The sequence below is a fragment of the Petaurus breviceps genome, unplaced genomic scaffold (genome assembly GCF_028583685.1).
Source record: "Petaurus breviceps papuanus isolate PSGF00001 unplaced genomic scaffold, PetGlider_PUasm1.0 178, whole genome shotgun sequence".
NCBI classification, from domain to species: Eukaryota; Metazoa; Chordata; class Mammalia; order Diprotodontia; family Petauridae; genus Petaurus; species Petaurus breviceps.
The window spans coordinates 6,509,941-6,534,468 of record NW_027185777.1 but is presented as its reverse complement, the minus strand read 5'-3'; the positions used below and the strand labels follow the sequence as shown (position 1 = coordinate 6,534,468).

The following is a 24,528-nucleotide window of genomic DNA, read 5'->3' as shown; positions in this document are numbered from 1 at the left end:
CAAGACCATTATCTCCCTATACTGGACACCATGCTTCTGTTAACTACAGCTGGGGAAAAAAGACATACACACACAGGTAGTAGTAATATCACATGGCCATAGACTGAGCGTGCAAGCCACTAAAAACCCTAGATCTTTGTGAGATGACCTGATCTAGACACACCTCTCCATCTTGTACTTGTCAAGATAAAGGGAGATATTTATAAAAAACACACAGCACAATACTTGGCACAGAGCAGATCCTTTCCCTATCACCCTACTTATGAAATTAACAAACAGTTGTTGTTGTTATAATACTCTTAAAATTCATCTCCCAAATTCTTTTTCATCCACACAAAATAAATTCCCAAAAGCATTTCAGCATATATATATATATATATATTTTTTTTTTATTTACTAGGAAAGGATTTTGGCAAGAGTTTCCCGAAATGCCATAACAGTTATATTATTTTTGAGCCTAAACATAAAACTTAACTTATCCTTTTCATTAAGTTTGGCTCAGTCTTCCAACTAGTCGGAATTAGCTATCCCCTCCAAGCACTGGGTCACATATATATATGCTGTAGCTTTAACCAAGTTTTTAATAAAAATGTTACATAGCAAAAGACTAAGCCAAGATCCTTGAAGCACTCCAGTCAAGAAACCCTTCTAAGCTAATACTGAACTACTGATGACTACTCTTTTAGGGCATGACTTTTCACGAGTTTTGAATATAATTATACTAGGTGGAGTCAGTAAGGTCTGAGTTCAAATCCAGCCTCCAATATTTATTAGCTGTGTGACCCTGAGCAAATCACTTAACCTGTTTGCCTCAGCATGAAATTATTATTCATCTATACATTTTCATCAATTTAAAGACACTGTATGAACACACAAAAATACCTATACTGTAGATCTGTAAGAAGCTATTAACTTGTGTGAAAAGACTATCTTTTTGTAAATTCTGTATACTGCCAATTGAATAAGCTTTTAGTAAGTGCTTACTATATGTAGAGTACTTGGGATTGAAGATGCAAAGCGGTTCCTAGCCTCAGGTAGGCAGCACAATGGCTTTAGTGCTGAGTTCCAAGGTGGCCTCCGATACTAGCTGTGTGAACCTGAACAAGTCACTTCATCTCAGTTTGTATAATTTCCTCATTTCTAAAACAGGGCTAATAGCAGCTGCCTTGCAGGACTGTTGTAAGGACCAAAGGAGGTATTTATAAAGCACTTAGCACAGTGCCTGGCACCTAGTAGGTGCTATGTTAGTAGCTATTACTGTTATTATTAAATATTATTACTATTGTATGGACTATGTCACTCTATTCCATCCACAAGAACTGCTTGGCTAAAATACACATAAACTATTATCTATAGTAGTTCTTAACCCTTTTTTGCCTGTCTGGTGAAACTCATGGACACATTCTCAGAATAACATTTTTAAATAATTGGAAGAAAATTCTAAGTATCAGTTAGAGACTAGTGAAAATAGCTATGTCATCATTTACCTCTAGCTCAAGAATCCCATGAAAATCAATCTGGGGACTCCAGGTTAAGAACTCCTGATCTGTAGCCTTCTCGTGATTTACTAGTTAAGTACTCCTGTCCAAGACTTGCCCTGTTCTTCCCTGGCATTTTGTGATCGATGCTTTGTCTTCTAGATATTTACTAATTGTCTCCTTAATGTTATAAAATTTAGCCAAGAACTGAAGTCAAGTTTCATTTATAATGTGTAGATTCCACTCTCTTCCCTTTTGTGAAAAGCAGGATGTCTGCCCTTCTGCAGCCCTTCAGTACCTCTTCTTTTCCGCAGCACTTTCAGAGATCCATGACGGTGGCTCAGTGATCACATTCATCAGCTTTTTTATTTGGATCTGATGACTTGAATTCATCAAGGGAAGCTGAGTATCTTTCCTGTGAGCTGCTTTCTGGCCATTCTTTCCAATCTTTTATTTTTGCAGTTAATTTTTTTAAAATAAAAATGAAGAACTTTAACCTTTATCATTACTTAATTTCACCTTCCTGATTCCAGCCTGTTGTTTTTTTCCTGCTGACTGGCTTTTGTATCTATAGCTGTTGTCCTATCAATGATTAAGCCATTTTCTCAAATTTCATATATCTCAAAATATTGTGAGATGTGTTTCTTGGAAGATCCCATATGCCTTCCACATTTTTTCTCTTCCTCTATGAATCCCACTGCATTGTTTAAAAATCTGGTCACAGATAGTATGGTGTAGTGGATGGAAAGCCAGCCTGAGACACAGAAAGCCCTGGATTCAAGTATCACTTTACTTGTCCTGTCTTCTGGGCAGTCACACTTCCAGATCACCCTCCAGGACTGCATTAAGTTTGCATTTCCTACTCCCATCCATTCCTTTAATAAGCATCGCCTACCCGTGCAAGTCCCTAGGGATACTAGGATAGGCTATGGCTGTTACAGCCTTCACTGAGATTTACACTCTGCTTGGGGTGGGAGGACACACACAGGTATAACACAAGGTAGGGAATGAAAGGGGGAAAGGAGGGACTAGACAGAAAGAATCCTTTCGGGATGTTTAGAGATAGTGAGTTCATAGACTTCCAAGTTAAACGATCTGACTTGTTCTAGTTCTGCTATTAATTAGTGTGATCTTAGGCAAGCGACTTCACCTCTCTGATCTCCTTTTTCTACCTATAAAACAATGGAAATTAACTAGATAATGATTCTTTCCACCTCCAATATCCTCTGAATCTGGAGTCTCCACCTCAAATCAAAGGACGGGATACTTTGAATTTAATAGCTTTCTTTTCCAAACTTCAGTGAAAGTATTTAATAAGCCAAAGAGGTTGAAAGACAGTAAAGAAGGAAAAAAAAAGAGGATACTCTAAACTGAGTTCATCATATCCTAATTCTGTTTCCTATATAAAACATTAGCAAAGTTTTTTCCTCATTCTCCAGATTTTCCAATCATCAAAAAAAAAGTATATCCAAAGATCTCTGGGGTGTATGAACTCCTTGGTATTATACCTTTTTGTGCCCTTTCATTGGAAAAATCAGGACATGAAAGGGTTTGGGGCATTTACTTCCCTGCTACTTAGCAAATACTCTCTAAATGAATGCCTTTTGTGGCAGTGGTTATACCATACCAAAAACAACAAAAAAAAAACCCTACTCACAGAACTTAAAAATCTGAAGCCAAATTTACCAGAATTGGACCTTAGGGTTCATGAAGATGGTGGATACTTGGTCCTAAATGGACAAAAACCAATGTTTCTGAGCATGGGGCTCCCAAGCACTTCTTAGTTCAGGGCAAGGTACTCCCAGTTTTGTTTGGGTGGTGGGGGACTTTATTCTTTCCTCATTTACAGAAGAGACTCACTTCTCAAGACTGATATTATTTTTCTCCACTTCAGGATTTATATACCAAGCAGGAGTCAGAGAGAAAACTCAAAATGAAATTTTATAGCAGTCTTTGGATGTGAACGTGAAAGACATGCTTATCTGCTATTAAGCACAAAATGGGAAGGAGGGATTTTTCAGATGTTCACTTTTCCCTATGAGTTCATAGCTTTTACCAATCTTAGGAATTCAAAGTCAGATGATAATAAAACACGTCCAATGGGTGTATAAGAAATTCATTGCATAATACTTATACCAACCAAAGAATCTTTCTTCTTTTAGTAATTGCTAGTACAACATAAGGCAGCTAGGTGGTACAATAGATTGGGTGCCAGGCCTGGAGTCAGGAAGACCGAAGTTCCAATTCAGCTTTAGGGACTTAGTAGCTGTGTGACCCTGGGCAGGTCATTTCACTGTTTGCCCCAGTTGCCCCATCTGTAAAATGAGCTGGAGAAGAAAATGGCAAACCAGTATCTTTGCCAAGAAAACTCCAAATGGGGTTCCAAAGAATTGGACGTGACTGAAACCACTTAAGATTTATTAATTTTGCTTTCCTTGAGCTTGATGTTTAGGCTTATTTAACAAAAAGCAAAGGATAATCTCAAACAAAACAAACTAGGCAAGGTCAGGGGAGAGGCATGAATACTTTGCCTAGCACATCTGGAGAAATAAAAAAGTTCTCTTAAATAGAGCTCTTATTCTAAACTATACAATTAAGGTTCTCATTGGTAGTTGCTATGCTGCTTTTATCAGTGCTGTGATCTAAAAATCATTCCCAGGAAGTTTTCACTTCAAAGATTTTACCTTCCTGAACATCTATATAAATTGCAGGTTTAAGTTAGCAATGAATTCAACCCCACATTCTTCCAAAAATGCAGTGGGCCCTCCTAATCCCAGTTGGCAAATAGTGTTGTATGAATCCTACCTTTACTGGTGTGTCATCTTAAAGTTGTAATGCAAATTAAACCTGGACATTCATGAAAAAGCAGGTAACAAAAAAAGTTCCTTTCACACAGGTCGGGTGGCATGGGGCAAGCATGCAGGACTTGGGGGTCACAAGACCCAGGTTCAGATTCTGTTTAGTATAGGCAGTCATATCTATCTCCCATCTCACCTATTTCCCATCTCAGGTTTATGTGACAAAAGCACTTGTCAGATTTAAACTGTTGGATGTGCTTGGGGGGGGGAGGGTAGGGGGAGGAGGTCATGCTTCACAGCACAAATCTGTTTTGTCTTTCAGTGTTCAAATGGTTCATTAACTGACTTCCTGAGCTTCTACACACTACCATCCACTGTCATGCATCATCCTGTTCATAAAACCCTAAAAGCTGCTTATTCCTTCTACAACATTCATACTGAGACTCCCCTACTGGACCTAATGAATGATGCACTCATTATAGCTAAACTGGTAAGCAACTTTTTCTTCAAAATAAATTTGCCAGAAACTTTCTTACACAGATGGTTAAACTCTAAAAACGTCTCAATATTTTGATCATGAATCAAAGGGGGAATTTTGACAAGCTTTCCCAGAACCTTTAGTGGTTAGTATCTTTCTAAACATCACAAGCATTCCTGTTACCTTAAAAGAAGAATCTCAGCATGGTTATTATTTATCTCCAATTTATGAAACAACACAACAGAGTCAAAGTAGTGAGATATTAACAAGACTGGAAAACTAAGAGGATTTGTAAAAAGAAGCTCTTTGTGTCAGTTAAATATCTGATCAAATCTAAATTTACCTGATCATATTCTGTGTTAACATTCTAAGCTTCTCAAGCCAGAACTAACTGTGATAACCTGCTTCAAACAACAGGCACACTCCTCTAATCTCTCCTCCTGGGGGAGGCTGAGGGAAAGCCTGAATTAGAGTTCTGAGCTGCAATCAAGCAAAAACCAACTGGGTGTGCCACTAATGGCACCAACGTGGTGGTGATCCTCTAGGAGGAGAGGGCAGGCTGGCCCATCATCTGAAACTGAGCAGATCCAATCTACTGTGCTGATAAGTGGGAGGCTCAGGCCTGAGGGTGACTGTTAACTTCCAGGGAGACATACAAAACAACCAAAAAGCCTAAAGCCTGGTGATAGAATGAGCAATGTGGCAACACAGTCTATGGTGACGGCATGTCCAAACAGAATTCCGTGAGTTTTTCTGAACGCTGGTGACAAAAGTTTTGTCTTTCTTGAGCCAAACAGAAACTGAGCTAAAAAGAGCCCAATCAACATCACTCGTGATATGTTCTCATTCCAGTTGCTGCAACGTCAGGAAAAAAAAATAGTCATTCATGTAATGCCACTGAATTGGAAAATTAAATATTCCATCCAAGCCCTAAGTTGCTTTTTTTTAATCCATCTAGAAGTGGCTAATCTCCTAAAGCTTAATAGAATTTGACTCCTATCAAGCCAAGATAGCAGTTTTATAACTTGTTAACAACTATGTTCAATATGCCAGTCTATGTGAAATTGCTAGAACTCTGTATTCCTTTTCTGATGGTCAGAACTCAGAGTTCCAGTAGTTAGAAATCCCAAGAGAATGAGCAACCACATTGGTCCAAATATGAGCCACCTTTGATTGTCTCTCTAAAACAAGATGTCCTTGAAAGAAAAAGATATGTACATACAGAAGTATACATTGAAAGAATCCAAAGTAAGATTTTTCTGTAGACAAGATTTGGGGAGAAAAGGCAATCCACATTTGGATCAATGAGGTATTTAGACAACATTCTCCTAATAAAAACACACGCTTTCACAAATGATGCTATCATGTCAATTTTGATCTAAAAAGCAGTCTGTCAGTCTAATTTTCCTGGCTTACTAGTCCTGGATATTCTTACTGTATCCTCTTAGCAACGATCATTTAAGGCATTAGACATGATGACTCAACTCCTGACAGTTTTGAATAAAATATTTTTAAAGTCAGACTTGAAAAATCTACTTATTATGGCCATCATTGTATATTTAAGAATTGTAAATGCAAATCCAAAAGTGAGGAAATTATTATATTTTTTTTTTATTGGCAGAAAGGATTTGATGTGTTCAATGCACTAGATCTGATGGAAAATAAAACATTCCTAGAAAAACTCAAGTTTGGTATAGGAGATGGTAATTTGCAGTATTATTTGTACAACTGGCGGTGTCCCGGAACAGAATCTGAAAAGGTAAGTGGAAACCAGGATAAATTTCAATTACTTTTAAGTTAATAAATTGTCCTAGATTTTTTTAAAAGATATTTTTAATATTTTTATTTTACATACCTTTAAAAATGAAAGTTTCACCTTCTGCCATGAATACTGGCTTGCTTACATACACTTGTGCAGTAGCTAGGTGAGTTTAGTGGCTAGAGTGCTGAGGCTGGAGTCAGTTGGACTCGAGTTCAAACAAACATTTCCTAGCACTGTGACACTGGATAAGTCATTTAACTTCTGTGTGCCTCAATTTTAACTGTAAAATAGGGATAACAGTGTTGAGAGGATTAACTGAGATAATAATTATAAAGAGCTAAGCACAGAGCTGGACACATAGTTAGGTGCTAGATAAATGTTACTTATTCCTTGATCTGACTCCTCCATTTCTTCCCTTCCTTTAGGTTGGTCTCGTTTTACAGTAGAAGGACATTTTCATTTCTAGAACTCTGCAGTCATCATTTGAGTTGATGTTCTATTTAACAAATCCCGGAACCCCTGTTCCAAAGAATAAAAGCACAACTTAAGTGAAATCAGAGTGATCTATAAAATCTGAAGAAAACCCATCCCTGTCCAATTTTACTTATTTTGGGCTATTCTCAAAAGAAAAATTCATCCACTTTTTACAGTCCGTTGCTGGGAGGGAATAGGGGAAGAAAGGAACAAAGAGCACATTCCTCTTATTTTCAGACCTTTGATTGCCTCCTGACAAAAAGAAGGTATTTTTCCACTGTAGAAAATGAACTGTTTTTATACATACTGATCTGCAGCGATGGATTAATGTAAGAAAATCTTTGTTAATACACAGATAAACTGCTACATTTCTATTTATTAAGTGGTAATGTTTGTCAGTGTTACAGAATGAAGGATTCATTCTGAATATTTTTGCTTATTCATTTCACATGAATATTATTTGGGCAGATTTATGGAGGCTGATACTTTTGTAGCTCAAATAAGAAGTCGTGGTAATTGTTTAAGCGTGGAGCAGTATAATAAGGTACCAGGTTGACTGGTACATTTATTTATCCAATAAGCAATGCTGCCATGTCAGTAAAAACACAGATTTGTACTTTGCTTTTCAAAAGACCAGTGGATTGAATCAGTAGCACTGAACTGTTTGGTGTAATCATTACATGTGCTGTCTGAAAGATTATACACTCATTACTCTATGTTGCAGCTGCTGTCCAATTTCAGGTTTTTTCCTCAAGGCAATGCGAGGAAAGGATCCCAAACTAAAAGAAAATACCTGGTGGAATTTATTACTGCTATCAAGACATTGATTGTTTTAATGTTTCCATTGCTTATATGCAAAATTGCACAAGTTCCTTTATACCAACTTTATCGTGACATCTGTCATTCTAATGAAAATATCTTATTTGTAAATAAGTATTCATAATTTTGTTACTGATGGTGTTTTTATCCAGAGTTTGAAGCAAGGTTTCACTGTATAATATATATGTGTATATAATATATATATATATTATATATATATTGCCAATATTCAGAAAAGAAAGGGAGCTGCTAAATGAGGCCTTGTAATTGGCCTTGACTTTAAATGCCACAAAAGTACATTCTTTCACCTTTCTTTCACAATAAGTGTAGTTTCTAAAGCTCTTCATTTCACAATTATTTACAACTATGTGATGGCATTTCTCTTGATAAAAAGAGAATTTAAAATAACTTTTCCACTTGGTGAGGAATGAAAACAAGCTGACAGGCTTGAAGCTCTTAGACTAATTGAGAATTGACCAGAAGATGTGATCTCTAAACCTACCACTAGAGGGGCTTACTGGATTGTTGGGTCCGTACAGGCAGAGGTGTCAGACACCACAGCCAACAACGTTCACGCCTGTGGCTGGAAGCAGATGATTAAAATGTAATTGGGAAACATTTAACAAAATAAAAATACAATGGAGCTTAGGTAATGTTAATGAGGCTTTCTAAGTCAAGCAGAGGCCCACAGGGATGTTTATATATAGTTTAGTAGCTGACAGGGAGTTGCAAAAGTTTTAGTGCCATTTTAACTATTAAAGTTCATTATACAGGGTGTCCCAAGTCTCAGTGCAGTTTCAAACTATTAGCTTAATTCTGCATTAAAAGTTTTTGGAACAGTCTATATCATTCATTGGAGCTTGCATTTCTCTCAAACACTATCCCCAAGGGATCTCTTTTAATTATGCTGGAGGGAAGGCTTCAAAAAGCCAAAGAGAATCAACCAACAAAAAAAAGTTTTTTTCCCCCCAACAACCACTTCAAACTTAAAATATTTTAATTTAGGGAGAGGATTTTATTGGGAGTCCCATAAGCTGGGGGGGAAAAAAAAGGTTGTTTTTGAGGACTTTTAAAAAATCTATTTGACATTCTGTAATTTTGTCATTAACTTATTTTAAACTATTCCACTTTTACAGTATTTTGACCCTCTTAACTCTATCCAGATATTATTTCAAAATCAGGTACTTGCTATACCCTTTTCAATAGGACATTCGTGTCTGTCCCATCCATCTTGAGTAAAAAATATATTGGAAATCATGGGACTTTAGATCAACACCTAATGTAACTCCTTCAACCAGTGCAGAAGCTAAGAGGTTTAAGTGATCTACTATGGTCACACAGACAATTAGTGAGTGCCAGGCCTAAGTATTGGGTTATTATGATTACCATGTATTTTTTAAAATTTAAGAAACTACCCCACTATTGAGAAACACATGTAATTTCAAAATATTCTACTCTATTAAAACCCAAACTTGTTTCTAGCTAAAAAGCACCTTTGAGATTTACTATAATAAACCCTCTGAACAAATACAAAGAGTAGACCTCCAAGTAGAACATCAAAATTCAAATGACGTTTTAGTTGTAAAAATAAACAACTTATGTGTCCCCTTCTGCATCCACCTGTGCAGTTTTGTGGCCTTTCAGGTTTTTTTTTTCAATACAGCTATAAAATTTTAGTTTGACAACTGATATCTGCCTCACTTCATTTCATTATCTTTGTATTTATCATTTCTTTGACATAGTATTTCATTGCATTAATATACCATAATTTATTCAGACATTTATCCAGATGTCGTCGGTCATTTCGGTTTTTCACTACTGAAATTAAACCAACTATTAGAAAATACATTATCTGCTCCCTTTTTAAATCTTAAAGCAGGGTGTTCTTAACCTTTGTGTCATGGACCCCTCTGGGAGTGTGATAAAGCTTATGGGACCCCTTCTCAGAGTGTTTTTAAGTAGTCTGAATAAAATACATAGGAATACAAAGGAAATAAATTTCATTAAAAGTTAGAAAAATTTTTTTAAATAAATGTGTAAACCCAGGGTTATGAACCCCTATTCCAGAGATAGTTGCAGCAACAAAAACCATTCTTGGAACTTTTTTTCTTTTAAATCAGTATCTCCTGAATACCATGGGAAATATGTTTTTCATATGTATTTAAGGCATTAGTAATCTTTCACTTTATTATTAATTTCCTATCATTCCTATTTAAAAGTATTAATCCCGCTCCCGTCTACTCTAGAATATACAGAGGTGCCATACTTTGTGTAAAATGACTAGAATTAGGCCAAGAAATATACTCTGGCAATATGAAGTCTAGCTTTCCCATCCCTACCTGCAATATATGCTACAAACCCATTGTCTCCCAGAGAATCATCATTGAGTAATGTTTTTTTTTTCACATGTCCTTGATGAAATGGAAGCCTAAATTAGCAAAAATGAATCCATCTCAAGATGTGTTATAGAGAAAGAAAATGGACAACTGATTCCCTTTATCAGTTACACTCAATACAAATTGATACTCCAGATTTCAAGATTAAGTGGATTGTTTCAGAAAACCATTTGTAGTCCAGTTTTCTTTGGCTGAATATATTAGATAATAATGCAGCTATAATCTAATTTCATCTGCACTATGATTAAGTATATCTGCTGTGGCAGAATGATTTTGATAGATAGGTATGATGAAATACTGATGTTCTCACAAACCAGCATCTTACTGGCCTCTTAAATGAATTTTTATCAGTTTGAACATTTATTTTAATAAATTTTTGTTTTTGCCTTTTGGAGGGCAATTGGGGTTAAGTAACTTGCCCAAGGTTACAGGGCTAGTTATTTTGTGTGGGTGTTAAGTGTCTGAGGCTGGAAACAAACTTGGGTTCTCCCGACTCCTTACTCACTGCGCCACCTAGCTGCCCCATAAATTTTTGTTTTTATACTCAGGTTTTTTAATAACTGATGCACTTAAAATATTGGTTTAAACCTAGACATGTTTGTGCCCTAAAGTTACATTTTTTAAAAAGGAACATTTAATGAGCAACATAGCAAGGACACATGTAAAAGTAATCCATTTTTAGAAATTAGTTTTATTTTAAAGTAGTTTTTTTATTTTTTGGTGGTTTCCTTATCTTATTGGGATTTGGAATCAGCTTCTTTATTTTTAGAGGCTGTAAAGTTACAGCAGAAGTATCTTGCTGACATTCAACAAGTTTTCGCTTATTTTTAGTAAGCTCTTCAAAGGAGGTTTCTAAAACACTTGCATCTTGCTTTTGTAAAGTTTCACATTCTGTATCTTCTAAGGAATTTTTAGCTTTCTCTTGTAGCCATGGCACATGTAAACTAGGTACCCTGGGAATTATAGCTTTTAGTTCATCAACAAAGGCTTCGGTGTTTTTTTTGAAACCCAGAGCTAGAACACACTTTAAACCAATAACAGGTGCAATGCTATCACTAAGGCGAGGAACCTGGCAAGCTGGTACCGCTCTGCTGACACTCAACTGAATCAGGTGGGAGGTCATCATAGCAGGTTTGACAGATTTGCACACGAGGACTAAAAGAAGTTCATTTTTCTCTAGAGCTCTGGTAACTTCATTAATCCCAATAGCAAGTTGTTTCCTGACATGTACAGGAGTCCATCCCGGTACTTTCTGGCTAATTTCTGTTTCTTCTTTCTTTGGAACGTCATCTTTATCATCAGAACTCTTCTCTTTGGTTTGCCGTTTTTTCTGCTTTGGATTCTCAATCTTCTGAAGCCCAATGTGTCTAAATCTTCCTCCCAGTGTCTGTAATATGAAGTGCGTGTCGTCTCTTTCCAGAGTGCTCCAGCTGACAGCGTAGGGGTTATTTAAGGATGTCTTTACGGGAAATGATTTTGCTTTCCGTAGCGATCCCTTCCCTGATGCTGCAGCCATCTCAAATGTTCCTTGACACCAAAACTATTAAAGAAAATTAACATTAATTGGGAGCCCTTATTTAAAATAAATGTTTTCAGCAAATATATCTTATTTGTTGTCTTATTCTGGAATTACCAGAATTTTTAAAGTTCCATTTTTATAGCCATTCCACTAATCTGTTGAAGACTTCTCCCAAGCCATATGGTATCACTTTCATTGAAACTTAGCACCGCTCTTTCAGTCACAATGAAAATTGTAACCAGTATCACCAGTCACAGAAAATATGTGATTTGAAATCTAAACTATAAACTGCAGTGTGCTAGCCAAATTTATGAGCAAAATTTAAAATGTTTGCTTCTCTGCATAAATATATAGCAATATAAAAGCAGTAGATATTTTAACTCCTTATTATCTTTCTTTCCATTAATTTCCTGAGAGAAGGGAATTGTTTTTGCCTCTTGGCATCAACAAAGCCAAGCACCCGATACCTGCTGACAAAGACTGTATCAAAAATTATTCTAGACTGGGGAAGACATCTGAAACCTGTTAGGTGCTGCCTTCATTTCTTACAGGAATCCTACATTCTCACCAGTCCTATTTATTTATGTGTAGGTATACACATGTATATCTATGTACGTTTACATGAGTGTGGTGTGTTCATGTGTGGTCTTTCAAGTAAAATTTATCACTGGGCCCTTGATTTCAAGCAAGATATTAAGAGGTAGCCTGCATAATGGAAAGAGCACTGGACTTGAGTTTAGAAACTTGGGTTCTATTTCCTTTGCTGCTAATCAAAACACACACACACACACACACACCTTTCTCTCATCTTAGTTTTTTTTTTTTAAGCAATTGGGGTTAAGTAACTTGCTCAAGGTTACACGGCCAGGTGTTTCTGGGTGGGTGCTAAGTGTCTGAGCCCGGGATTCGATCTCCAGGTCATCCCGACTCTGGGGCCCGTGCTCTTACTCGCTGAGCCACCTGGCCGCCCCTTCATCTTAGTTTTTTAATTTGCGAAAAGAATATAAAATGGTATACAGCATCTACTCTGGTAGAGTCCACTGGTGGTATTAAAGCAATTAAGCAACTCATTATGTGCAAATAACCCACGTGCTATGGCCAAACGCAAGGGAAGACCTGGGATTAAATCTGATACTACAAAGATTAAGGAAACCTGAGCTGACAAACTCAATCCAGGTGAAAGTAATCTGTACTCCAATTTCTAGTAACAATTTGCCTGTTTTTATCTCCTCGACACTTCTCTCTCAGGAAAAACTGACCTCTCTAGTCCACTCGTGACCCCATGGGCACTGCTTCCCCATGCCCACCACGATCCCAGCCACAAGAAGCCTGAAACAGCACTCCCTCACTCCAGGTAGCTTCCTTCTGTTGCTTATAGTCAATACAAATAGAGAGGCACACTCTTAACTCTAGCGACGTGGGAAAAGAGCGTACAAAATACGTACTAGATGTAAGCCACATACACATCTTGTTTACCTGTAAAGCAACAGTGAAGTTACAGTTTGCGCGTCGGGCTTCCCCCCAGACTGTCTCCTCTATTGCAATGCGAGGTGTCCCAGGGCAGGGGCTGTTTTTGCATTTCTTCCCGATGCCCCTATATTGGTGCAGTGCCTGGCGCACAACAGGCGCTTAATAAATGCTCACTGACTCGTTCTCCACCTCGGGAAGGACCCCATGAGGGGAATCGCATGCCCAGACGGCAAGAGGGCGCGGTGGGCCAGGCGGCCCCGCAAGGAGGAGGGATGGGGGGATCTCGTGGGTCTCTCGCCCTACGCCGGGTCGCTGCCCTCGGTCACGAGGAAATAGCCCGGGTGATAATGAGCCACGCGGCCCTAAAAGACAACGACAGCCACTGCCTACCCTGGTCCCCTTCCCACGAGGAGGCACAGCGCGCACTCCACACCAGCGGCCCCGCACGCGCCAGGAACTGACTTACAGTGCAGGGTTCTTCCAGCTCCGGAGGTTTCCCCACTAGGCCAGCTTCAGCTTCCAGGTCGCTTCATAGCGAGCATGCGCACGGCACAGCACGCCCCTTCCTGAAAGAGAAAGGGGCCGAACTCACAAAACTCGAGGTCGAAGCTCTCGCGCGGCGTGCAGAACGAAGACCCGCCTCTCCCGGCCACCAGCCAATAAGAAAGCCAAGTTCGCGCCGGATGTGCTTCTTTTCCCGGGGTTTTACGGCTAAAGAGCGGAAGACGGGATGGGAAGGGGAATTTTCTTCCGGGCGCTGCGCTCCGGAAGAGTAGGTTGCCGTGGTAACCAACCCGCTCCAGTCTCCATGGAGACCGCCATCCCCTGAAGCGCTCTGGGACTCTCAACTTGGTTCTGTCCCCACCTCCTCCTCCGGGCTCCAAATTTAAAGGCCCCAGCGGTTAATTGGTGCTGCCAGCTCTCACCTCTTAAAATCTGGGGCCAGCTTGACCCCATAGATTGGCGTGCAAGTCTTTTGGGAACCGTTCGCATCCTTTGACACATTTTCTACCTATTTAGGTAAGTTGTCTCTGTATCTTCAATAAACATTAGCTAAACTCCCTACTGTGTGCCATACACAGTGCTAAACGCTGGGGATACAAAAATCAAGACCCTTACCGTCTAACGGGGGAGACTAGGTGCAAACAAATACTTAGGAGGTAAGTTTTATGCAGGATAAATTGGAACTAATTAAAAGTGGGACCTCGCTGGAATTGAGAGGGGTTAGGGAAGGCTTCCTGCAGAAAGTGGAGTCTCTTAAAATGCTTTTGCCTTTCCTTTGAGATTACCTCCCATTTACAAAGTATCAGAGACATTTGATACAATTTTGTTGCCCGGTTAATTCTCTTACTTTTCAAGTTGCAATGCCAGAATGTATCTAGCGATTTTTTTGTTCAGTTATTGTTAAATTGCTTCCCTCAGTGATCTCCAAATTCTCATCAGACTCTAAATCCGTGATCCTACAAATCGTCACCTAATAGGGCAAGGGAGGGTATTGATGTCTTGAAAGTATCTCGAGCTGCCCCAGCCATGTGTGTTCTATGCCCATGACCTTTCATGCATGTTCTCTGGCCACTTTTGTTCCCTTTGTGTGTGACCTTCTACATATGTCTTCTGGTCACTTAAGTTCTCTGCCTCTGTCCTTTTCCATCTAGTACCGTGTTTCCCCGATAATAAGACCTATCCCGAAAATAAGCCCTCCCCTTACTGTGTAAGATTCCTCTAAAATAAGCCCTCCCCCGAAAATAAGCCCTATTGAGATTGCTACTGTAGTGAAGGTGATCCCCTGCGCTACACGCTACATTACGGTACCCTTTGTATGCACCGTCCCCCCCCCCCAAACACACTCCGTGCTCCGAGCTGCATCCAATCAGAGCTGCAGCAGTGAGCGCATCATCCTGTTCTTCCCCAGTGATTTGCTTGCTGGCGCCATTGAGAGCAGTGCCGTGGAGGAGAGCTGAGGCAGGACAACATAAGCCCTCCCCTGAAAATAAGCCCTCTGGTGTTTTTCTTTCCAAAAAAAATAATAGGACAGCGTCTTATTATCGGGGAAACACGGTAATATAGTAACTCCTGAATGGTATACCCTTGTGGGCAAGGAGGAAATCTTTCTTGTCACTTGTTGTGCTATGCCATTTGATTAAACTGTATTTCACTCGGAACTAATGCATCCTTGGTCCTGTCTTCAGGGTTGTTGTGAAACTCAAATGAGATGATATATGTAAAATAGTTTATCAAAGTACTCCATGAATGTGCTATGCAGATATTATTCAGTAGGAAAAGTGGGTCAGAGAAGAAGAGGAGGATAACTAATACAAGTAAAGCTACAGCTTTGTGTAAATGCTTATCTACAAAGTACCTGGAATTAGGAGTAATTTTCTAGGGCCCATTCTAGGGGCTCTGAGTACTATATGTGAATCTTTCCATTCACTGTGATAACCTTTCCTCAAGGAAGGGCACTGATCAGGGAAGTGGTAAAGTCATTTCTGGACATTTTTCTTGATGTGCATGTAAGGTGCTCCCAGTGTGGTAGGTAGTGGATAGAATTGTGAGGATCTGAGTTTGAATCTTGCCTCAGATAATTAACAGCTGTGTGGCCCTGGACAAGTCACAACCACTCAGTCCAAGTTTCTTCATGTGAAAAATAAAAGGGATACTAATTGGCCCTCCCAGAGTTGTCATTAATGTGCCTTAATGTGCTATATAAATGCTAGCTATTGTTATTATATACAGCATATATATAGGCTTTCCATGGGCAGATCAGGCTCCTTGGCTAGAAGAATTTATGACAGAAGGCATAGACCAGCTGACCCTTCTATCCAGTAGAAGTGCTAATTGTGTTTAACTTTCACAATGTAACAGATGGATCTTCCATGAACACAGCAGCCAGCTTTCCATCATGGAGGGCTATATCATCTGATTATCAGTCCATCAGTCAATAAGCTGGGTCTTGAAGTCAGAGAAGCCAGGAGGCTAACATGATGAGATAGAGCATTCCAGACCATGGTGACATCCAGTGAGAAGACAGGGAGTCAGGACATGGAGGGTCATGAGGATCCATTAGAAGGCCTATGTGACTGGTGGTAGATTTCTTGAGAGTAAACTATAAAAAGACTGGGAAAGTAGGAAGGGGCTAGGATTTGAAGGGCTTTACAAACTTTTTGGCTGTCCTCTTCCCCGTGGATGTTTGGCCAAATTACTGCTCTGGAAGACTTTACAAGAGAAGACACAAGGGAGCAGGGGAAAGAAAAGGAGATCTAATTCAAGTTCATGTATTTACAGACTTCTACAATGTGAGCCCTTAAAAGATCCTTAGTGAATCTATATCATTCAACATTTCCATTTTATAGATGAAGAAACAGAGGTCAAGGGAAGGTAAATTACTTTTCCAAGGTCTTAAAACATGCAAGTGCATAGACTCCATTAAAACCACATTTTCCTGCCTCTCCCAATCCTGAGATATTTACGTTACAGGATTCCTCTTCTCCAGTTTGGTAAATGATTCAGTTAGGAAGGAGAATGATTCAGGCTTGAGGGATTGGGGAGAGGTTGGCAGATCTCTGTGGATTTCATTTATCTTTGCTCTTCCTGTTCACTGAGTTGGTTAATTGGCCAGGTAGAAATTCTCCTGGGGCAGGGAGGGGAGGGGGGGAATGAAGGGGGGGAGAAGCAGTTTTCCTTTGGGCTCTGGGAATGAGAAACTGTTTACCATCATTTTCTCACTTTTTCCTGAGGCCTTTTACCAGCAGATGGAAGCAAAGCAGCAAGACTGAAGCTCCACGTGTGAGAGCTCCAGCCCGCCTCCCAGATACACTCTGCTTTTGGAGTGGTTTCAGTACATCACAAACAGGAACAAGTCCTTCTCGGAGCTGTGGTGGTGGAGAATGGACACTACCCTTGATCTTAGACTTTTTGTTTGCTTAATTGTACAATGTTTGGGTGGCATTTGGCCAGTGGTCTAACTCTATCGTGGTAAAAATAACTCATGCTCTAATAATGATCACTTCCATTTCTGTAGCACTTTATGATTTATCTCAGTTTTCAAACTATCCACCAGTTACCTGTCAGTCTTTATCTCCATTCCAACCCCAATCTTTCTAGAGGCTTCAATATACATATCTATGTCTTCTTAAATCTAGGCCCTAGCCTTCCAGTTCATCAGCCTTCAGAATTCTCAGCATCTTCCTGTTCAACTCTACCTCAATCACACAAGGACAGTCACAACTTGGTTCCTGATTGACTTGATATCATATCCCTCACACCTGTTCCAAATCTTCTCTTCTCTCCTCAAGTCACCTGTACCACTGCCAACCACTTGCCACCCACTCCAGAAGAGTACCTCCGCTCTTATTTTAGAAAATATAGAGCTCCCTACCCCCATATTTTCTACTCAATTTTGTACCTCAAACCCTTCAGTATCATCTCACTATTCTCTTTCCTCCTTCTGTCCAGTCTATGATGAAGAGGTGGACAAACTCCTTGCTAAGGCCAACCCCCTCTTATTGTGCCCTTGATTCAAATCCTTTTTGTCTCTTGGGATCTTGCCACATTGATTGATCATCCTTCTCCCAAACTTTCGTCACTTTTTATCTACCAACTGCCTCACTGCTGCCATTAAATATGATTAGGTGGCCTCTAGCCTTTTTTTTTTTAAAGCAATTGGGGTTAAGTAACTTGCTCAAGGTTACATGGCCAGTTATTTCTGGGTGTGGTGCTGAGTATCTGAGGCCGGATTTGATCCAGGTCATCCCGACACTGGAGCCAGTGCTCTTACTGTGCTACCTGGCTGCCCCAGGTGGCCTCTAGCCTTAAAAAAAAAAACCTTCCTTGACCCTCCTCTCCCCCCACCCCACATCATCCTATGTCTCTTCTCACTTTCAGCTAACTCCTAGAAAAAGCTGTCCACAAAGAAACCAAGTGGGGGAAATGTAAAAGAAGGAGATTCAGTGGTATCAGACCTTAAATTACAAGGCGAGAGCATTGTTGAAGTGTAAAATGGATAATTTTGATCATTTTAAATTAAAAATTTATTGTATGGGGGAGGCCAGGTAGCACAGCGAGTAAGAGCACTGGCCCCAGAGTCAGGATGACCTGGGATTGAATCCAGGCTCAGACTCTTAGCACCCACCCAGAAACACCTGCCTGTGTAACCTTGAGGAAGTTACTTAACCCCAATTGCTTAAAAAAAATATTGTATAAACAAAACCAATGTAGCAACAACTGAGGGAATATAGAAAATTGAGGAAAAACTTTCATAGATAATCTCAGAATGTGATTATGTTGGGATACTGCTGTGGGTGTAGGAAATGATGAACTTGTTGATTTAGAAAAACATGGAAAGACTTAACATACAAAGGAGGATGCTGTCCACCTCCAGAGAAAAATATTACAAGTGGAAATACACATAATTCAGTCTTACCTATATGGGTATAAGTGTATGTGTGTATATGTGTGTTTATTTGTACACACACATATATCTGAGTTTAGCTATAGCCCTCTTTAGGGAGGGAGGAGTAAGTAAAGTAAAAAATAAAGTAAAAACTGCCCAGCAGAGAACAAATGAAAACCTAGAAGGAAGCAAAGAAGAGCTGGGTAGCTTTTGGAAACAATGTGTAGTGTTTACTATACAGGTTTTCTTGAAATAGAATTTTATTGTTTTATAATGAATCCTCTCATCTTCTGCCATGTACATGGAATGGAAATACTCTTTTTTTTCTTTTCTTGTTTATATTTAAATTTAAAATTAATTTTAAAAATTTACAAAAAGGAAAAAGCTGCACACATCCACTTTTTCACCTCCCATTCACTCCTCAGCAAGTTACAGTTTGACATCTGATCTTACCACTTGACTAAAAGGTCATCTTTCAAGCTCACCAACAATCTTTTAATTACTAAATCTAATGATCTTTTCACATCCCTTCTTCTGTGAAGGATCATCATCCATGTCCCACTTGACTCTGACATTAGAACCTGAGAGGTGATTGGAGAAATGACAATGTCTTCAACAAAAACAGGAAAGTTTTGGGGCGGCTAGGTGGCACAGTGAATAGAGCACCAGCCCTGGAGTCAGGAAGACCTGAGTTCAAATTCTCCCTCAAACACTTAACACAAAAACTAGCCATGTGACCTTGGGCAAGTCACTGAACCCTAACTGCCCTCCAAAAAGCAAAAAAAAAAAAGGGGGGGGGTTAGCAATGAGATGGTTTTAGGGGCAAAAATATAAATTTAGTCTTAGACATGTTGATTTTAAGATGCCCATGGGGTGTTCAGGTGGAACTATATAATAGAGCAGGCAGTTGGTAAGATGGGAGTAGAGGGTAGAAGAGAGATGAGAGCTGGATATGTAGATATGGAAGTAATCTGCATAAGGATAATTACTACTCACATGAGTTGGTGAAATTACTAAGGGAGAGTGTACACAGAGAGGAGGGCTCTGGGCAAAGGCTCTGAGAGTAGTCAGAACATGGTACGTTGGAGAACAGTAATAATTAGCAAGTGAGATAGCAGTGGTTAAACAGGTAGGAGAAACAATAGAGCAGTATTAAATGAAGAGTCTAGAGGAGGAGGTAGCCAATAGTGTAAACAAACAAACCAACTATAGAGCAGACAAGTAGAGGATTGAGAAAAGGCCACCGTAATTGGTGGTGGAGAGCACCGATAAACTTGTGAAGAGAAATTCACTGAAGTGATGGGATCAGAAATTAGATTGTTAGAGATTGAGAAGTGGGAGGTGAGGCAAAGCAAACAATGGCTACAGCCAGTCTTTTCGAGAGGTTTAACTATGAAAGGGATAAGAGATAGAGGGTGGCAGCTGCTGGTGGTTGGATTTCCAGTTTTGTCCAGAATCTAGGCACGTCAATCTTCCAATCTTTCCCAATGAGAAGGGGCAATACAGATACAATGGATGTCACTTTTAAATGAGAAGGGAAATGGGAGGGAATTGGCCAGCAAAAAAAAAGAACCCTCAGCTGAATTCTATATCTTCGACCCCAGTACACAAGAACTGATTATAAAGAGACATCTGTGCTAAGGATTTTCTTACTACAGTGCAAAAGCAAAGAACTCTCTGCTGGGAGCCAGTTTATTGAAGGTGACTCAGTGACACGCTCGGGGACAAAAATCAAGCATTTCTACCACCAGAGGATACTTCATACTAACATTAATAAATGGCAGTTATTTAGCCCCTTAAGGTTTACATATCTAACAGTGGAGTGGTAGTGTGTTGGTGAACAGGAGTTTGCCATTTACTCTGATCACTCCTTAACCTTCCAGTGGATGGGCTGCTCCTTCCCTCTAGCAATGGTTTTTCTCTTGAACCAAACCCAGGTAATAAAGATAGTGAAGGTCCTACCTCAGTGATGCCCAGACAGGCCCTCCAAATCATTGTTTATCTTTCCCCTCTTAAACTGCACCCCCCCCCCCACCTCCTGGCCACTTTCCCCTTTACTATAGAAGACCACACCACCCTCCCACTTCCTCAGGCTAGCATTCTCTATTCAGCCACTAAAGTGACTTTCCTAAAGCATAGGTCTGATCATGTCAACCTCTCCACTACTTAATAAATTCCAATTGGCTCCCTATTTCCTCCAGGATCAAATATAAAATCCTCTGCTTGATGTTCAAAATCTTTTATGAATATTCATCTCTTACCTTTCCAGCTTTCTTACACCTTACTGCCCAACACATTGTACTCTTTGGTCTAGTGACACTGAACTCTTTGCTATTCCAGAACAAGACACACCATCTTTCAGTTCCCAGAATTCTCTGGCTGTTCCTTATGCCAGGAATGCTCTCCCTCCTCACCTCCACCTACCGGCTTCCTTTAAATCCCAATTAAGATCCCATCTTCTACAGGAAACTTTTCTTACAAATGCTCAATTCTAGTGCCCTTCCTCTCTTTTTTTTCTATTTATCCTATATATATAAATTGTATATATTTGTTTTGCTCTTTTTTTTTTTGGTTAGGGCAATTGGGGTTAAGTGACTTGCCCAAGTTCACACAGCTAGTAAGTGTTAAGTGTCTGAGGCTGGATTTGAACTCAGGTCCTCCTGAACTCCTGGGCCGGTGCTCTATTCACCGTGCCACCTAGCCGCCCCTGTATATATTTATTTGTTTGTTATTTCCCTTACTTCATTGTGAGCCCCTTGAAGACAGGGACTGTCTTTAGCCTCCTTTTGTATTCCCAGGGCTTAGCACAATGCCTGCCATGTAAGTGCTTAATACAGTGTTTACTGATTGATTGGTTGCTTGCTTTTAGAGGATTCCTGGCAGGAGAATATTTATTCAAAATTACTCAAATACTCAGGAAGAAATCAAACTTTTATATTGGCTATTTCATACTACCTTTTTTGATACTATCTCTGACCTGGGGAAATTGTAACCATGAATTAACAGTTTTCTTCTATGATCCTGATTCCCCAGTCAGTGGTATCCTGGCAAAAAGTACTTACAGCCTTAAATCTGTCTCTCTTCCCTCCTTACAAAGCCACACTTGCCCCCTCCGCTGCTTTCCAAGCAATAACACGTGTAAGTTAACAATGCAGCAGTTAACAGTTTTTGTCACAGTTGCTGGTATAAGAGACAAAACAATAAGGTAAATAAACTTTTCATAAACAGAGCATTCGCCTTCCACAAAGAGGGAGGGAAGGGGCGTCAGGCTGGAGAGAGAGAGAAAAGAACCGAGATGGATCACGGGGGCCAGTTTCCAGCGTCCTGATGGTTGCAGCAGCACAAGGCTTTCCTGTGTCTCTTCTGCATCATTTTGTGCAACACCATCTCAGCCTCAGAGATTCTTTGCTAATGGTTCAAAGTGGCCACTTTCCCCCTCATTACTTTTCCTTTCATGGTTTCCTTTGACTTCAATTCTCTTACTCTCTGATTCTTCTTTCAACAATTCCTTAGCATGGGACAGGTTTGCTGGTCAAAAGTCCCTTAAGCCGCATTGGATGTCACATTTACAGTACAAATAGTCAAATTAAAATTTGTTGATAATCTAAAATCGGATTCTTAGTACCTTCTTTATCTTTCTCTCCCATGTTGCCGCCTTTACTTCAGAAACAGAGGAGGCCACATTGAACTTCGAGTCATTTATAAAACATTTTCCCATGATTCATGGGTGACCATGCCTAAAAAAACGTTTCATCACCGAGGGGCTGGGCTACTGATGATGTGCCTTTTTGTGATGAGCAGCTCTGGTCCTAGTTTACTTATTGTAATGGCCTGGCACGTTTGAGATTATCCAGATGCATTCCATAGAAATTTCTTCACTCTTCGGTTTTAAAATTTGAGGTGGTGTTTGACCTGCCTAGTTCTTGTTACAACTCTAGCTTGACTCCCCCCAAAGCTAGTTGAAGGCTTGGATTTGGAGATGGAAGGGCCCATTCAGAGACCTTCTAATCCTTGGTTCATAATGTGGGATCAGAGGTATGTCAGTAGACTTCAGAGGGTCTGTGGATGGGGGGTGGGGGCAGGGATGCATATTCCCCTTCCCCTTTAAGTGAAATTTAACAATCCCTTCGATTATTGAAAAACATTCTGAGAAGCGTCTGTAAGCTTCGAGAGAGATTGCTAAGAGTTCATGACACAAAGGTTAAGAACCCCTCACCTATTACCACTCCTTCATTTTGGAGATAAAGCAATTGAAGCTTACAGTAATGAAATTACTGTGTGTAAGGCCACACAGCGTGGCAAGTGGCAGAACTGGGATTTGAACCCAGGTCTCTTGACTCTTCGTCTATTTTGAGGAACCTCTAAGGTGAAAAGATAATTTAAAAAAGGAGAGAGCCCAAGTGAGGCCAGTGCCCTTGGAATGGTCCCCCTGGTCTTCCAGTCCGCAAACCCTTGAGAAGTTCGAGGACGGAAGCCAAGAATAGAGAGACATTCACAGACTCGTTGAGCTTCTCCCCCACGGTCCCTACAGCTTTACTGTTGTTGCCACTGGCACAGCTGGCAGCCTGAGGTTCCTTCTTCTTCCACCCCCAACCCCAAGAGACCCGCAGGATAGCGGAGGCAACAGCAGCGCCCAGGGCTCCTAGCAGGTGCGGGAGGCGGGTGCTGATGTCGCTCAGCTCCCTCGGGCACCGAGTCACAAGCCTCCGGGCCAATCGGAGGCTCAGGGGCCGTTCCTCCCAGGGTGGCCTCGGGGCTTTAAGAAGGGGCTGGGAAGCCTGCGGGGATGGGGGAGAACTGTCCATCCACGACCGCGTAAGCAGCAGCTGCCTCGGAGCCGAAGCCTAGTGCTTAGAAGAGTAGAGCCGCAACCATGTCTCTGCAGGTAAAACTGGCGGCCCGGGATGCGGCCAGTGCGCTCCAGATGCGCATCTGCTACAGCCCATGGGGAAGGAAGAAAGGGGGGTTGGCGGGATCTGGCCCCTCTCAGGTCGAGATCATCCTTCAGGACCTTGGGCTCTGGAGCTTCAAGCGTTCTGCCCTACTCCGGCCCAGTTCCCAGCCTTGTTTCACCTGCGGGAGCCGGGATGCCCAGGATGCCCGGAATACTTTATCACGCCCGCTAGCAGGAGTCCATCTACTTCAGACATCTAGGACATCGCAGGCTTAAGGAGCTGCGCCAGCCAAGGCCCACAACTCTTAAAGGAGATGAGTTCTCTTTCGCTCCCTACTGCCAACTGAGTGCTTGGGGAGGGGGGGAGGGGGGCAGGGGAGGAGGGGAGGAAGGGTCTTTAACCCCCAGTTTCAATTAATGTAAGGGACATTTGAAAGGCATTTATATGCAGCTTTCGGAAGGGAGGCTAGGAGAGATGAGGAGGGCTTTATTTCCTCTCGCCTCAAAGAGAGAGAGAGAGAGAGAGAGAGAGAGAGAGAGAGAGAGTCAAGAGTCCGCCTGAGCAGTTGTGAAGGGATGCTTTTTGAGTCAGCTCTTGTTTTGATTGGATGCCTTAAATTGGCCACTGAACTCCTGTGCCCTCCCAGTTTCCCCTCCCCCATTAGGATGCTACCAGTGCCAGCAAGAAAACAAGGGACTAAGTGTTTTCCAGACAAAGCAATGCCAAACTAATTAATTTCTCTCTGAGATTTATGTAATTGTCTTCACTCATTGATTGGTCTGCATACTTTTAGTCTCTCACCACTTCAACAAATTCCCACTCCAAAACCCCGTCCTACAGAAAGTGGCCCCACTTTAAAATATTAAAAACGAGCATCTTTTACTACAATCTCTGCTTTTTTAGGATGCCAATTTGCTTGGATTCTATTTGAAAGTTGATCATAATTCTATTTAGATAATTTTTACAATAGAATATCAAAGACCAATAGCACTATAGAAAAGTACACACACACACACACACACACACACACACACACACACACACACACAC

At 40.6% G+C, this 24,528-nt stretch overlaps 3 protein-coding genes and 1 long non-coding RNA gene across 7 annotated transcripts in view; 2 read left to right on the top strand and 2 right to left on the bottom strand.

Annotated features, from left to right (window-relative positions):
* The window catches only part of NMT2 (N-myristoyltransferase 2), a 94,486-nt gene extending 84,988 nt beyond the window's left edge, over window positions 1-9,498 (top strand). The window contains exons 10-12 of one of the 2 annotated variants that reach the window (XM_069086236.1): window positions 4,599-4,766; window positions 6,376-6,513; window positions 7,715-9,498. In XM_069086236.1, the coding sequence (XP_068942337.1) occupies window positions 4,599-4,766; window positions 6,376-6,513; window positions 7,715-7,933 (525 nt within the window). In that variant the 3' untranslated portion in view covers window positions 7,934-9,498. Of the gene's footprint in view, window positions 1-4,598; window positions 4,767-6,375; window positions 6,514-6,941; window positions 7,104-7,714 lie in introns of those variants that run through there. The other variant, XM_069086237.1, reaches the window with a different exon arrangement.
* On the bottom strand, window positions 6,372-7,023 carry LOC138159905 (uncharacterized). The gene is made up of 3 exons (XR_011168001.1): window positions 6,900-7,023; window positions 6,610-6,796; window positions 6,372-6,505 (listed from the first exon to the last, which is right to left on the bottom strand). It is a non-coding gene; the product is annotated as an uncharacterized lncRNA (long non-coding RNA).
* Window positions 9,499-10,876: 1,378 nt separating the features above from the next.
* Window positions 10,877-13,811, bottom strand: RPP38 (ribonuclease P/MRP subunit p38). 3 transcript variants are annotated; one of them, XM_069086238.1, is made up of 2 exons: window positions 13,661-13,811; window positions 10,877-11,745 (listed from the first exon to the last, which is right to left on the bottom strand). In XM_069086238.1, the coding sequence occupies exon 2, from the start codon at window positions 11,719-11,721 to the stop codon at window positions 10,897-10,899; it is 825 nt and encodes a 274-aa protein (XP_068942339.1). In that variant the 5' UTR covers window positions 11,722-11,745; window positions 13,661-13,811; the 3' UTR covers window positions 10,877-10,896. The 3 variants fall into 3 exon arrangements, with proteins under 3 accessions (XP_068942339.1, XP_068942342.1, XP_068942341.1); XM_069086241.1 differs by having other exon boundaries at window positions 13,585-13,725; XM_069086240.1 differs by lacking the exon at window positions 13,661-13,811 and adding an exon at window positions 13,201-13,563.
* A 9,342-nt stretch (window positions 13,812-23,153) lies between these two features.
* The window catches only part of ACBD7 (acyl-CoA binding domain containing 7), a 15,478-nt gene continuing 14,103 nt past the window's right edge, over window positions 23,154-24,528 (top strand). The window contains exon 1 of the mRNA XM_069086242.1: window positions 23,154-23,468. Coding sequence (XP_068942343.1) covers window positions 23,457-23,468 — 12 coding nt within the window. The 5' untranslated portion in view covers window positions 23,154-23,456. The remainder of the gene's footprint in view (window positions 23,469-24,528) is intronic.